This window comes from Rhamphochromis sp. 'chilingali' (assembly GCF_963969265.1).
Source record: "Rhamphochromis sp. 'chilingali' genome assembly, chromosome: 5".
Classification (NCBI taxonomy): Eukaryota; Metazoa; Chordata; class Actinopteri; order Cichliformes; family Cichlidae; genus Rhamphochromis; species Rhamphochromis sp. 'chilingali'.
Window position 1 is genome coordinate 35,434,041 of NC_137932.1, and position 17,421 is coordinate 35,451,461.

Genomic DNA, 17,421 nt, shown 5'->3' on the forward strand with positions numbered 1-17,421 from the left:
TGAATTGTGAGCATCAGGAGTGTCTGAAGATATACCGGGACAAGCCTCATGTCTTAACTTCGCTTCGTTAAGGAGATATGACAATTTGAAAATGCCTCTCATTAGAGAAATCCAGCGGTGATTTTGAACAAACTCTCCATTGAGTTTATATGGAGAGTTTTCTGACTTTGTGTTACTCTGAGGAGATTTGCAAAATAACTATGAGTCCCACAACAATGATAGGGACATTTTCTGAAAGCCAGCAAAAATACCTACGTTTTGGTGTATAATCTGTGGGGCTTGAGTGGAAATTGAGCGAGTAGCAAGAAGTTGTTTGGACATGAAGAGAAAATTCACACAGTTTCACTGTCCCCTCTGAGTTAATTGCATAGCAACCATAGCAACGCATGTATTTTCTGAAAAATCACAATTTTGCAACTGAAGACTTAAAGAGAGATAAGATGAAAACAGTAGAAGATCTGAAAAAGCTGAATCATACAGGAATGGCCCAATCATTTGAGAACGTTTTAAAGTTTGAATGGAGTTTCTAGGTGAAAGTATGAGGCAGTAGTTAAGTTTCAAAGACAAGAAAGTTTTAGCAGAATTGTGGAAGTTTCCCATTCATTTCAATGGGACAAATTAAAGGAAAAAAGTGTAATATTTTAAAAAGTATAATAGTAATAAACACCAAAAGTCATAGCCGGCATAAGCAGAAAGAGCAGAACAGTTTAGAGTTTGAACGGTGAAAATAGCACAAAAATTGTGGAAGTAGATCCACGGCGAAAAGTGTACGGAAACACCCGGAATAATAAAGAACTAGAAAAATTTGCATTTCCTGCGAAAATGCAGTGTGGATGCTTAAAGCTGAAGCTGTATGCAAAAACTAGCTGAAAAAGCTGAAAAGTTGCAGAAATTGTAAAAACTTTGCAGAAGCAAAAGAAGTTTGCTAAAATGGAATAACTTAGCAGAACTGCAATATCTTAGAGGAAACATAATACTTGGCAGAAATACAATAGCATAGCAGAATTTAGCAGAAATATTGTAACTTACCAGAAACATGATAACTTCTCAAAAATACAAGAATTTAGGAGAAATAGTATAAGATAACAGAAAGAATATATTTAGCCAAAAATACTTAAACATTACAGAAACACTATGATTTAGAAAAATAGTACAACAGAGCAGAAATATTGTGATTTACCAGAGACACTGTGATGAACTATGAATATTGTAATTTTAAATTAAGACTATGTTTTAGCACAAATATTATAATTTGGCAGAAATACTATAATTTAGCACAAATACTATAAAAAGCAGAAATACTATAATTTAGCAGAAATACTATATTAAGCACAACCTTATAAAAAGCAGAAATACTGTACTATGATTTGGTAGAAAAAACTATAATTAATCAGAAATACTATATTTGGCAGAAATACGGTATTTGGCACAAATCTTATAAAATAGCAGAAATAGTATGATTTAGCACAATAGTAATAACTTAAACAGAAAAATTGGAAAAGCAAAAATGGACAGCTGAAAAAATGATGAACATGCTGAAGGTCCCTCAACTATACTTGTTAAATGAAAAAAATCAGCAAAAAAATCTATAACAGCCACACAATCACAAATATGTACACATAAGAAAACACACATGCACAGAGAGACACACACACAAGATCCAATTCAGTCAACCAGTCTAAATATATTGAATTTGAATCTTAGAATGAGATCATCCCATTAAAAGCCTTTCTCTCTCTCTCTCTCTCTCTCTCTCTGTCACACACACACACACACACACACACACACACACACACACACACACACACACACACACAGGGAGAGAAAAGTGAGTTTCTAGGTCAGCCTGGGAGCTGCTGAATTTGAATCCACCAATCAGAGAGCCTGTGCACTCTTTCCCTCCAAAACAGGTGCATCCTTTTTACACACGCAGCACAGAGAGACACAGGATCATTGCAGTCTATTTCTCATAATGACGACTCCCCTCAAACAAATGACCATAATTTCCAAACCGTAGGGGCTAGAGTGGTCATTCTTACACCGTTTTGTTCAGAAGAGATGGGGGAATCTTCCAGTGTTTACAATTTATCATTAAAATATGAATTATTAAAGATATTTGACTTCTAATGCACCATAACTGAGTAGAGCGAAGCAAAAACTGCCTTGACTTGCCCTCAAACAACGCTTTGTGACTTGAAATCTATTTGGAGTATCGATATCATTCTTTCACCGTAAGAGACAGCAGGCTTTGGTGAACAGTCATGGAAATTTTCAGGTCTCTGTGGAAATCCAACAAAAAGTTATGACGAGAGAAAAAAGTGGTTCATTTCCAGAGTTTGAAATCTGAAGAAATCTGAGCGAAGGACGAATTTCCTACCCTCAAACAAGTCCAACTCATTTCAGAACGGTAATAGGTGAGAAAGAAATTCTTGAATTGTGAGCGTCAGGGGTGTCTGAAGATATTCGGGGACAAGCCTCATGTCTTAACTTTGCTTCGTTAAGGAGATATGACGATTCGAATATGCCTCTCATTACAGAAATCCAGCGGTGATTTTGAACAAGCTCTCCATTCACTTTATATGGAGAGTTTTCTGACATTGTGTTGGTCTGAGGAGATTTGCGAAAATTCTATAAATCCCACAACAATGATAGTGACATTTCCTGAAAGCCAGCAAAAATACCTACGTTTTGATGTATAATTTGTGGAAGTTGAGTGAAAATTGAGCAAGTAGCAAACAGTTGTTCGGACATGAAGAGAAGACTGCAAAACCTTCAGTGACACACTGGAAGCCAAGAGCATAGCAACCATAACAACGCATGTATTTTGTGAAAAATCACAATTTTGCAACTCAAAACTTTAAGAGGCATAAAAGTAAAACAGTAGAAGATTTGAAAAAGCTGAATCATACCTGAATAGCCCAATAATTTGTGAATATTTTAAAATTTGAATGGTTGTTCTAGGTGAAAATATGAGGAAGTAGTTAAGTTTCAAAAACAAGCAAATTTTAGCAGAATTGCAGAAGTTTCCCATTCATTTCAATGGGACAAATTAAAGGAAAAAAGCTTAATATTTTAAAAAGTATAATAGTTAAAAATAGCAAAAGTCATAGCCGGAAAGAGCAAAAATAGCTGAATAGTTTAAAATTTGAACGGTGAAAATCGGCTGAAAATTGTGGAAGTAGTTTAACGGCAAAAAGTGTACGGAAGTCCTAAGAATAATAATAATAACTAGAAAAATTTGCATTTCCTGCGAAAATGCAGTGTGGATGCTTAAAGCTGAAGCTGTATGCAAAAACTAGCTGAAAAAGCTGAAAAGTTGCAGAAATTGTAAAAACTTTGCAGAAGCAAAAGAAGTTTGCTAAAATGGAATAACTTAGCAGAACTGCAATATCTTAGAGGAAACATAATACTTGGCAGAAATACAATAGCATAGCAGAATTTAGCAGAAATATTGTAACTTACCAGAAACATGATAACTTCTCAAAAATACAAGAATTTAGGAGAAATAGTATAACAGAAAGAATATATTTAGCCAAAAATACTTAAACATTACAGAAACACTATGATTTAGAAAAATAGTACAACAGAGCAGAAATATTGTGATTTACCAGAGACACTGTGATGAACTATGAATATTGTAATTTTAAATTGAGACTATGTTTTAGCACAAATATTATAATTTGGCAGAAATACTATAATTTAGCAGAAATACTATATTAAGCACAAATCCTATAAAAAGCAGAAATACTGTACTATGATTTGGTAGAAAAAACTATAATTAATCAGAAATACTATATTTGGCAGAAATACGGTATTTGGCACAAATCTTATAAAATAGCAGAAATAGTATGATTTAGCACAATAGTAATAACTTAAACAGAAAAATTGGAAAAGCAAAAATGGACAGCTGAAAAAATGATGAACATGCTGAAGGTCCCTCAACTATACTTGTTAAATGAAAAAAATCAGCAAAAAAATCTATAACAGCCACACAATCACAAATATGTACACATAAGAAAACACACATGCACAGAGAGACACACACACAAGATCCAATTCAGTCAACCAGTCTAAATATATTGAATTTGAATCTTAGAATGAGATCATCCCATTAAAAGCCTTTCTCTCTGTCACACACACACACACACACACACACACACACACACACACACACACACACACACACACACACACACACACACACACACACACACAGGGAGAGAAAAGTGAGTTTCTAGGTCAGCCTGGGAGCTGCTGAATTTGAATCCACCAATCAGAGAGCCTGTGTACTTTTTCCCGCCAAAACAGGTGCATCTTTTTACACACGCAGCAGAGAGAGGCACAGGATTATTGCAGCCTATTTCTCATAGTGAGGACTCCCCTCAAACAAATGACCATAATTTCCTAACCGTAGGGGCTAGAGCGGTCATTCTTACACCGTTTTGTTCAGAAGAGATGGGGGAATCTTCCAGTGTTAACAATTTATCATTAAAATGTGAATTTTTAGAGATATACGACATGGATGACTTGTTGACTTAGAAGCCACGAATTCCCCCAATATGCAAATTTGAATGCTTGAGGCCACATATATGATTGGCTGGCTGGGAAGCCGTGCAGGCCCTGATTTGTGGATTTGAATTCCTCAGCCCTCAGATATGATTGGCTGGCTTAGAAGCCATGAAGGCCCCAATATGCAAATTTGAATGCCTCAGGACACATATATGATTGGCTGGGAAACCGTGCAGGCCCTGATTTGAAAATTTGAATGTCTAAGTCCTCACAGAGGATTGGCTGCCTGGGGACCTGGCAGAAATATATAGAAATACTATGATTAAGCATAAATACTACATTTAGTAGAAATACTATGTTTTAGCACAAATACTATAAAAAGCAGAAATACTATAATTTAGCAGAAATACTATATTAAGCACAAATCCTATAAAAAGCAGAAATAGGATGATTAAGCATAAACACTACATTTAGTAGAAATACTATGTTTGAGCAAAAATCCTATAAAAAGCAGAAATACTATATTAGGCACAAATCCCATAAAAAGCAGAAATAGTATGATTAAGCATAAATACTACATTTAGTAGAAATACTATGTTTTAGCACAAATAGTATAAAAAGCAGAAATATTGTAATTTAGCAGAAATACTATATTAGGCACAAATCTTATAAAATAGCAGAAATAGTATTATTTAGCACAATAGTAATAAGTTAAACAGAAAAATTGGAAAAGCAAAATGGACAGCTGAAAAAATGCTGAACATGCTGAGGGTCCCTCAAATATACTTGTTAAATGAAAAAATCAGCAAAAAAATGCACAGGGAGAGAGAAGTAAGTTTCTAGGTCAGCCTGGGAGCTGCTGAATTTGAATCCACCAATCAGAGAGCCTGTGTACTTTTTCCCGCCAAAACATGTGCCTCTTTTTACACACGCAGCACAGAGAGGCACAGGATTATTGCAGCCTATTTCTCATAGTGAGGACTCCCCTCAAACAAATGACCATAATTTCCAAACCGTAGGGGCTAGAGCGGTCATTCTTACACCGTTTTGTTCAGAAGAGATGGGGGAATCTTCCAGTGTTTACAATTTATCATTAAAATATGAATTATTAAAGATATTTGACTTCTAATGCACCATAACTGAGTAGAGCGAAGCAAAAACTGCCTTGACTTGCCCTCAAACAACGCTTTGTGACTTGAAATCTATTTGGAGTATCGATATCATTCTTTCACCGTAAGAGACAGCAGGCTTTGGTGAACAATCATGGAAATTTTCAGGTCTCTGTGGAAATCCAACAAAAAGTTATGACGAGAGAAAAAAGTGGTTCATTTCCACAGTTTGAAATCTGAAGAAATCTGAGCGAAGGACGAATTTCCTACCCTCAAACAAGTCCAACTCATTTCAGAACGGTAATAGTTGAGAAAGAAATTCTTGAATTGTGAGCGTCAGGAGTGTCTGAAGATATGCCGGGACAAGCCTCATGTCTTAACTTTGCTTCGTTAAGGAGATATGATGATTCGAATATGCCTCTCATTCCAGAAATGCAGCGGTGATTTTGAACAAACTCTCCATTGTCTTTATATGGAGAGTTTTCTGACCTTGTGTTAGTCTGAGGAGATTTGCGAAAGTTCTATGAATACCACAACAATGATAGTGACATTTTCTGAAAGCCAGCAAAAATACCTACGTTTTGATGTATAATTTGTGGAAGTTGAGTGAAAATTGAGCAAGTAGCAAACAGTTGTTCGGACATGAAGAGAAGACTGCAAAACCTTCAGTGACACACTGGAAGCCAAGAGCATAGCAACCATAACAACGCATGTATTTTGTGAAAAATCACAATTTTGCAACTGAAAACTTTAAGAGGCATAAAAGTAAAACAGTAAAAGATTTGAAAAAGCTGAATCATACCTGAATAGCCCAATAATTTGTGAACATTTTAAAATTTGAATGGTTGTTCTAGGTGAAAGTATGAGGAAGTAGTTAAGTTTCAAAAACAAGCAAATTTTAGCAGAATTGCTGAAGTTTCCCATTAATTTCAATGGGACAAATTAAAGGAAAAAAGTGGAATATTTTAAAAAGTATAATAGTTAAAAATAGCAAAAGTCATAGCCGGAAAGAGCAAAAATAGCTGAATAGTTTAAAATTTGAACGGTGAAAATCGGCTGAAAATTGTGGAAGTAGTTCTACGGCGAAAAGTGTACGGAAGTCCTAAGAATAATAATAATAAATAATAATAAAGAATAAAGAGAAACAGGAACTCAATAGTGTGGATGCTTAAAGCATCCACACAATAATAAAGAATAAAGAGAAACAGGAACTCAATAGTGTGGATGCTTAAGCATCCACACAACTAGAAAAATTTGCATTTCCTGCGAAAATGCAGTGTGGATGCTTAAAGCTGAAGCTGCATGCAAAAAGTAGCTGAAAAAGCTGAAAAGTTGCAGAAATTGTAAAAACTTTGCAGAAGCAAAAGAACTTTGCTAAAATGGAATAACTTAGCAGAACTGCAATATCTTAGAGGAAACATAATACTTGGCAGAAATACAATAGCATAGCAGAACTTTGCAGAAATATTGTAACTTACCAGAAACATGATAACTTCTCAAAAATACAAGAACTTAGGAGATATAGTATAAGATAACAGAAAGAATATATTTAGCCAAAAATACTTAAACATTACAGAAACACTATGATTTAGAAAAATAGTACAACATAGCAGAAATACTGTGATTTACCAGAGACACTGTGATGAACTATGAATATTGTAATTTTAAATTAATACTATGTTTTAGCACAAATACTATAATTTGACAGAAATACTATCATTTGGCAGAAATACTATGATACAGGAGAAGTACTGAGATGTAGTAAAAGTACTTTGATTTAACAGAAATACAATTATGGAGGAGTAATACTTTAAAATGGGAGAAATATTGATACACACACACACATACACAGAGCCTAAAGGGAAGAGTATTTGTGCCATGGAGTGTTAACAAGAATGTGAGGTCCATATTAGAAAAGCTCGTAAAATCACAAAAGTTTGCAGAATTGTAATAAATGATGAATATGAATTACTGGTCTGTGACAGTGTATTAATTTGTAGGGAAAAAAAATGTTGACCAAGGTGGAATCGAACCGGCGACCTTTGGCTTGCAGACCCGTGTCATTACCAACTGCGCCACTGGGAAAAAGAGCGGCCACTTGGAAAAACAGGGTGATGAGCAGTCAGAATTAGATCGAGGTGAGAGGCGAAAAACGCAGTTTTTTGGAGTTACAAAACGTTGTGTAACTCAAACACTAGGTGGACTAGAAGCATAATCCTTGTACTGGGTGAATCAGCGGACTTTGGTGTACTTTGACTGCGATTTTCATTGCTCTATGTACATCCGTCGCTGAGATATGACGAGAGAGGAAACAAAAGACCTCAGACATGATTGGCTGGCTGGGAAGCCGTGCAGGCCCTGATATGTGATATGAGTCTGAGTCCTCACAGAGGATTGGCTGCCTGGCAGAAATATATAGAAATAGTATGATTAAGCATAAATACTACATTTAGCAGAAATAGTATGATTAAGCACAAATCCTATAAAAAGCAGAAATAGTATATTAAGCACAAATCCTATAAGAAGCAGAAATAGTATATTAAGCACAAATCCTATTAAAAGCAGAAATAGTATATTAAGCACAAATCTTATAAAATAGCAGACATAGTATGAATTAGCAGAATAGTAATACGTTAAACAGAAAAATTGGAAAAGCAAAATGGACAGCTGAAAAAATGCTGAACATGCTGAGGGTCACTTAAATATACTTGTTAAATGAAAAAAATCAGCAAAAAAATATATATAACAGCCACACAATCAGAAATATGTACACATAAGGAAGCACACATGCACAGAGAGACACACACACAAGATCCAATTCAGTCAACCAGTCTAAATATATTGAATTTGAATCTTAGAATGAGATCATCCCATTAAAAGCCTCTCTCTCTCTCTCTCTCTCTCTCTCTCACACACACACACACACACACACACACACACACACACACACACACACACACACACACACACACACACAGGGAGAGAGAAGTAAGTTTCTAGGTCAGCCTGGGAGCTGCTGAATTTGAATCCACCAATCAGAGAGGCTGTGCACTTTTCCCCACCAAAACGGGTGCTTCTGTTTACACACGCAGCACAGAGAGAGACACTGGATTATTGCAGTCTATTTCTCATAGTGACGACTCCCCTCAAACAAATGACCATAATTTCCTAACCGTAGGAGCTAGAACGGTCATTCTTACACCGTTTTGTTCAGAAGAGATGGGGGAATCTTCAAGTGTTGACAATTTATCATTAAAATATGAATTTTTAGAGATATATGACATGGATGACTTGTTGACTTAGAAGCCACGAATTCCCCAATATGCAAATTTGAATGCCTGAGGCCACATATATGATTGGCTGGCTGGGAAGCTGTGCAGGCCCTGATTTGTGGATTTGAATTCCTCAGCCCTCAGATATAATTGGCTGGCTTAGAAGCCATGAAGGCCCCAATATGCAAATTTGAATGCCTCAGGACACTTATATGATTGGCTGGGAAACCGTGCAGGCCCTGATTTGAAAATTTGAATGTCTCAGTCCTCACAGAGGATTGGCTGCCTGGGGACCTGGCAGAAATATATAGAAATAGTATGATTAAGCATAAATACTACATTTAGTAGAAATACTATGTTTTAGCACAAATACTATAAAAAGCAGAAATACTATAATTTAGCAGAAATACCATATTAAGCACAAATCATATAAAAAGCAGAAATACTATATTAAGCACAAATTCTATAAAAAGCAGAAATACTATATTAAGCACAAATCCTATTAAAAGCAGAAATACTATATTAAGCACAAATCTTATGAAATAGCAGAAACAGTATGATTTAGCACAATAGTAATACGTTAAACAGAAAAATTGGAAAAGCAAAATGGACAGCTGAAAAAATGCTGAACATGCTGAGGGTCCCTCAAATATACTTGTTAAATGAAAAAATCAGCATAAAAATGCACAGGGAGAGAGAAGTAAGTTTCTAGGTCAGCCTGGGAGCTGCTGAATTTGAATCCACCAATCAGAGAGCCTGTGTACTTTTTCCCGCCAAAACAGGTGCATCTTTTTACACACGCAGCAGAGAGAGGCACAGGATTATTGCAGCCTATTTCTCATAGTGAGGACTCCCCTCAAACAAATGACCATAATTTCCTAACCGTAGGGGCTAGAGCGGTCATTCTTACACCGTTTTGTTCAGAAGAGATGGGGGAATCTTCCAGTGTTAACAATTTATCATTAAAATGTGAATCTTTAGAGATATACGACATGGATGACTTGTTGACTTAGAAGCCACGAATTCCCCCAATATGCAAATTTGAATGCCTGAGGCCACATATATGATTGGCTGCCTGGGAAGCCGTGCAGGCCCTGATTTGTGGATTTGAATTCCTCAGCCCTCAGATATGATTGGCTGGCTTAGAAGCCATGAAGGCCCCAATATGCAAATTTGAATGCCTCAGGACACATATATGATTGGCTGGGAAACCGTGCAGGCCCTGATTTGAAAATTTGAATGTCTAAGTCCTCACAGAGGATTGGCTGCCTGGGGACCTGGCAGAAATATATAGAAATACTATGATTAAGCATAAATACTACATTTAGTAGAAATACTATGTTTTAGCACAAATCCTATAAAAAGCAGAAATATTATAATTTAGCACAAATAGTATAAAAAGCAGAAATATTATAATTTAGCACAAATAGTATAAAAAGCAGAAATACTATAATTTAGCAGAAATACTGTATTTAGCACAAGTACCGAAAAGTACCAGAAATACTATGATTTAGCAGAATAGCAATAACTTACAAAATTACGAATATGGAGGCATATTGAAACACAAATGCAGAGAGGGACACACAAACACAGGCTCTAATCCAGTCAATCAGTCTAACTATATTCAATTTAAATCCTACAATGACATGCTGCCAAATAAGGGCAGGGTCCTCTCTCTCCCACTAAACACACACGCACACACACACAGAGGGAGAGAGCTGCCGAATTTAAATCCACCAATCAGAGTGGCTGTTTACGTTTTCCCGCCAAAAAAGGTGCATCTTTTTACACACGCAGCAGAGAGAGGCACAGGATTATTGCAGTCTATTTCTCATAGTGACGACTCCCCTCAAACAAATGACCATAATTTCCTAACCGTAGGGGCTAGAACGGTCATTCTTACACCGTTTTGTTCAGAAGACATGGGGGAATCTTCCAGTGTTTACAATTTATCATTAAAATATGAATTATTAAAGATATTTGACTTCTAATGCACCATAACTGAGTAGAGCGAAGCAAAAACTGCCTTGACTTGCCCTTAAACAACGCTTTGTAACTTGAAATCTGTTTGGAGTATCAATATCATTCTTTCACCGTAAGAGACAGCAGGCTTTGGTGAACAATCATGGAAATTTTCAGGTCTCTGTGGAAATCCAACAAAAAGTTATGACGAGAGAAAAAAGTGGTTCATTTCCAGACTTTGAAATCTGAAGAAATCTGAGCGAAGGACGAATTTCCTACCCTCAAACAAGTCCAACTCATTTCAGAACGGTAATAGTTGAGAAAGAAATTCTTGAATTGTGAGCGTCAGGAGTGTCTGAAGATATGCCGGGACAAGCCTCATGTCTTAACTTTGCTTCGTTAAGGAGATATGACGATTCGAATATGCCTCTCATTACAGAAATGCAGCGGTGATTTTGAACAAACTCTCCATTGACTTTATATGGAGAGTTTTCTGACCTTGTGTTACTCTGAGGAGATTTGCGAAAGTTCTATGAATACCACAACAATGATAGTGACATTTTCTGAAAGCCAGAAAAAATACCTACGTTTTGATGTATAATTTGTGGAAGTTGAGTGAAAATTGAGCAAGTAGCAAACAGTTGTTCGGACATGAAGAGAAGACTGCAAAAGCTTCAGTGTCACACTGGAAGCCAAGAGCATAGCAACCATAACAACGCATGTATTTTGTGAAAAATCACAATTTTGCAACTCAAAACTTTAAGAGGCATAAAAGTAAAACAGTAAAAGATTTGAAAAAGCTGAATCATACCTGAATAGCCCAATAATTTGTGAACATTTTAAAATTTGAATGGTTGTTCTAGGTGAAAGTATGAGGAAGTAGTTAAGTTTCAAAAACAAGCAAATTTTAGCAGAATTGCTGAAGTTTCCCATTCATTTCAATGGGACAAATTAAAGGAAAAAAGTGGAATATTTTAAAAAGTATAATAGTTAAAAATAGCAAAAGTCATAGCCGGAAAGAGCAAAAATAGCTGAATAGTTTAAAATTTGAACGGTGAAAATCGGCTGAAAATTGTGGAAGTAGTTCTACGGCGAAAAGTGTACGGAAGTCCTAAGAATAATAATAATAAAGAACTAGAAAAATTTGCATTTCCTGCGAAAATGCAGTGTGGATGCCTTAACGGCTGAAGATATCTGCTGAAAAAAGCTGAAAAAGTTGAAACAAAAAAAAAAAAAGATGCCCTGAGCAGGATTTGAACCTGGCCCTCCTGGTCAAAGGGCAGCTATTTAGCTCACTGAGCCAAACACTTTCTCACAAAGAAAAGGTGGAGAGATTGACAATTGTGCTAGCAGAATTTGGGCAAAAAAAAGGGGATGAAAATTCTGCTGAAAAGAGTTCAATCAGCAGAATTTCTGCTGAAAAGAGGTGACTGAGCAGAATTCTGCTGAAAAGAGGTTTTTGCTGAAAAAGAGCTGAAAAAGTTTGGATTTGTGCTGAAAAGGGGTTAAAAAAACTGAAAATTTTGCTGAAAAGGGGTGAAAAAAATGAAATTTGTGTTGAAAAGAGTTTAAAAAAAGTTTAACTGTTAAGTGAAAGAAATGTTGCCATAAGCTGGATTTGAACCCAGGCCTCCCAGTCTGAGAACGGATGCTTATCTCACTGAGGTAAAACACAGCTCAGCCCATCATGCAAAATCAGTGACCACATTGATAATGTGTTCCAGTCATTTCAATGGTCAAAAGTCATAACACACATCAGCAGAAATAGCAGAATTTTTTAAAGTTTAAACATAGCATTTCTGCTAAAACTTAGTATTTATGCTAAATAATATTTTTTTCCTGCCAAATCATAGCATTTGTGCTGGAACACAGAAAGTTCCACCAAATCATACAATTTGTACTAAAACATTATTTATGATTTAGCAGAAACATTGGGACTTGGTAGAAATACTATGATTTACATAAAATACTTTGACTTAGCAGAAGTACTACAATCTAGGAAAAAAGTACTAAAGCATAGCAGAAATTCTATCATTGAGCAGAATTACTAGGATTTAGAAGAAATACTAAGATTTGGCACAAACACTGATGTGGCTCAAGAACCTTTATTATGCAGTTATACTATGATTTGGAAGAAATACTATACTTTGGCACAAATACTATGATTTGGAAGAAATACTATGTTTTAGCACAAATACTATGATTTGGCTCAAATACTATAACTATCCTCGGTCAGAAGGAGAGGCTGACATCCAGGGATTAGATTACCACGAGGTGGAGTTTATTGCGGTCAGATGGATGGTACAGGGAGGTATGGCATACAGTAGGAGGATGTGGAGAGGTGATATGGTGTGGTTTCTATTATTAAGAACAGGGTATGCATTACAACATGCATACAGATTAAAGATTAAGAAAACTGGTAACAAATTCCTCCACTACAAATCAGTCTGATGCCACTTTTTACAGGGTTCCCGTTTACTAAGGCACTACCCAAAAGGCGCCACAAGAGGGCACTCCAACACAAGAGATGACCTATTTACACTGATGCACTTAGTAAACAGCCCCTACTTAGCCACTACATAATACAGTGATATTACAGTATACAAATTCACACAAATACTATGATTTGGCAGAAATACTATGACTGAGTAGTAATACTATAACATAACAGATTTCCTAAAAAAAACTATTAAATTGCAGTAATTCTATGACTTGGCAGAGATACTACGTTTTAGCACAAATACTATAACAACGCAGAAATACTATGACTTAGTAGTAATACTATAACATAACAGTTCAATGTTCTTGCACAAATACCACAATATGGCAGAAATACTATGTTTTAGCACAAATACTGTGATTTGGTATAAATACTGCGATTTGGCACACATACTATATTCCGCAGATACACTATAACATAACAGATATTCTACAACTTAGTAGTAATACTATAACATAACAGAATTATTATTTGGGCACAAATACCACGATTTGGCAAAAATACTATGATTGGGTACAAATACTATGATTTGGCAATAATACTGCATTTTAACACAACTACTGAGATTTAATTGAAATACTATGATTTAGAAGAAATACTATTACTCCATACAAATACGATACTTTGGGACAAATACTATGTTTTGGTTCCAATACTATGATGTGCAACAAATACTATGATTTGGCACAAGTACTATGATTTAGTACAAATACTATGATTTGGCAGAAATACTATGCCTTAGTAGTAATACTATAACATAAGAGATATACTATGGTTTTGCAGACATACTATGTTTTTGCACAAATACCATGATTTGGCACAAATGCTATGATTTAGCAGAAATACTATGATTGGGTACAAATACTATGATTTGGCAATAATACTGCGTTTTAACAACAACTACTGAGATTTGATTGAAATACTATGATTTAGAAGAAATACTATGACTCCATACAAATACGATGCTTTGGCACAAATACTATGATTTGGCAGAAATACTATGACTTAGTAGTAATACTATAACATAACAGATTTCCTAAAAAAAACTATGAAATTGCAGTAATTCTATGACTTGGCAGAGATACTACGTTTTAGTACAAATACTATAACAATGCAGAAATACTATGACTTAGTAGTAATACTATAACATAACAGTTCAATGTTCTTGCACAAATACCACAATATGGCAGAAATACTATGTTTTACCACAAATACTGTGATTTGGTATAAATACTGCGATTTGGCACACACACTATGATTTGGCAGAAATACTATGCCTTAGTAGTAATACTATAACATAACAGATATACTATGGTTTTGCAGACATACTATGTTTTTGCACAAATACCATGATTTGGCACAAATGCTATGATTTAGCAGAAATACTATGATTGGGTATAAATACTATGATTTGGCACAAGTACTATGATTTAGTACAAATACTATGATTGGGCAGAAGTACCATGTTTCAGTACAAATACTATGATTTGGCAGGAATACTCTGGTTTAGCAGAAATACTGTAATTTGGCATAAATACTATAATTTGGGATAAATACTATGATTTGGCACATATAATATATTCAGCACATATATTATAAAATAACAGAAATGTTTGGCCCCAAAACCATGATTTTGCACAAATACCATGATTTTGCAAAAATACTATGAATTGGCAGAAATACTATGATTTGGCACAAGTACTAAGATGTAGTAGAAGTACTTTGCTTTAGCAGAAATACTATGATTGAGGAGTAATACCTAAACATAGGAGAAATATTGATACACAGACACACATACACAGACAGTAAAGGGAACAGGAGCTGTTGAGAGTCTGGGCTTGGTATATGTAGGTCAGTTAAATTAGCTGCACCTGCTGTAGTCAGCCCTTACACACGCAGGCACAGAGAGAGGTGTGAGTTTTCTTCAGTGTATTTCTGACATTCAGGATTCCCCTCGAACAAATGGCCATAATTTCCTAACCGTAGAGGCTAGAACGGTCATTCAGGCATCGTTTTATTCAGAAGAGATGGGGGAATCTTCAGGTCTTCATAATTCAGAGATAAAACATAAATTATTAAAGATATATGACTTGTAATACACTGTAACTGAGTAGAGGCGAAGCAAAAACTGCCTTGACTTGCGCTCAAACAACCTTTGGTAACTCTAAATCTATATGGAGCATCAAAATCATTCTTTCACCGTAAGAAACAGCAGGCTTTGGTGAACAGTCATGGAAATTTTCAGGGCTCTGTGGAAATCCATCAAAAAGATATGACGAGAGAAAAAAGTGGTTCATTTCCAGAGATTGAAATCTGATGAAATCTGAGCGAGGGACAAATTTCCTACCCTCAAACAAGTCCAACTCATTTCAGAATGGTAATAGGTGAGAAAGAAATTCTTGAATTGTGAGCGTCAGGAGTGTCTGAACATATACGGGGACAAGCCTCATGTCTTAACTTCGCTTCGTTAAGGAGATATGACAATTTGAAAATGCCTCTCATTAGAGAAATCCAGCGGTGATTTTGAACAAACTCTCCATTGAGTTTATATGGAGAGTTTTCTGACTTTGTGTTACTCTGAGGAGATTTGCAAAATATCTATGAGTCCCACAACAATGATAGTGACATTTTCTGAAAGCCAGCAAAAATACCTACGTTTTGATGTATAATTTGTGGGGCTTGAGTGGAAATTGAGCGAGTAGCAAGAAGTTGTTTGGACATGAAGAGAAAATTCAAACAGTTTCACTGTCCCCTCTGAGTTAATTGCATAGCAACCATAGCAACGCATGTATTTTCTGAAAAATCACAATTTTGCAACTGAAAACTCAAAGAGGGATAAGATTAAAACGGTAGAAGATCTGAAAAAGCTGAATCATACAGGAATAGCCAAATCATTTGAGAACATTTTAAAGTTTGAATGGAGTTTCTAGGTGAAAGTATGAGGCAGTAGTTAAGTTTCAAAGACAAGAAAGTTTTAGCAGAATTGTGGAAGTTTCCCATTCATTTCAATGGGACAAATTAAAGGAAAAAAGTGTAATATTTTAAAAAGTATAATAGTATTAAACACCAAAAGTCATAGCCGGCATTAGCAGAAAGAGCAGAACAGTTTAGAGTTTGAACGGTGAAAATAGCACAAAAATTGTGGAAGTAGATCCACGGCAAAAAGTGTACGGAAACACCCGGAATAATAATAAAGAAGAAAGAGAAACAGGATCTCAATAGTGTGGATGCCTATTAAGGCATCCACACAATAAAGAGAAACAGGAACTCAATAGTGTGGATGCTTAAAGCATCCACACAATAATAAAGAATAAAGAGAAACAGGAACTCTATAGTGTGGATGCTTAAGCATCCACACAATAAAGAGAAACAGGAACTCAATAGTGTGGATGCCTATTAAGGCATCCACACAATAAAGAGAAACAGGAACTCAATAGTGTGGATGCCTATTAAGGCATCCACACAATTATACAAAATGTACTAAACGGAAACTAAAAAGTCTGAAAGTAGGAAGCAAAAAAGTAATTTAACAGTAAATATGAAGACAGTCAACTTTTTTAAATACTGCTTTGCAGCTTGTTGATATTAAAATACTAAACTCATGACTACAGAACAGGTTAAAAAATATATAAATATTTGAAAATATTTATGCACAGAACAAAGCCACTGTATATTTGTTTATTCAGTCTCCAAATTGTGACCATTTAAGTTTATGACTTGATGTGTAGTTCTATAGAAAAACCAAAAGCAAAAAAGTCCAGTTGTAAAGAGGTTCACAGAAAGGAGTTTATTAAATATGAATCTGAAATTATACTAAATGATCATACCTTGTCCTGTCTGTCCAGTGCGCAGCTTTCCTGGATCAGAGCATTGATAATGTCACTGTTTCCCACCACTGCTGCTCTATGTAATGCCGTCTGTTCTCCCTGTCAACAGAAATATAAAGACACAGAACTGACTACTAACACATGGTAACAACACAACACTGATTAACTGTAAAGTGTTTGAGAATCTTGTTACCCCAATTTGCAGTCCTTGCAATGATTCACACACCTCATTCAAATCTATT

General features: G+C 35.5%; 1 protein-coding gene across 4 annotated transcripts in view; it reads right to left on the reverse strand.

Moving 5' to 3' along the window:
- The window catches only part of ankrd6b (ankyrin repeat domain 6b), a 99,744-nt gene that overhangs the window by 27,918 nt on the left and 54,405 nt on the right, over positions 1 to 17,421 (reverse strand). For all 4 annotated transcript variants that reach the window (XM_080883269.1, XM_080883270.1, XM_080883268.1 and 1 more), the window contains one exon: positions 17,180 to 17,278. In XM_080883269.1, coding sequence (XP_080739395.1) covers positions 17,180 to 17,278 — 99 coding nt within the window. The remainder of the gene's footprint in view (positions 1 to 17,179; positions 17,279 to 17,421) is intronic.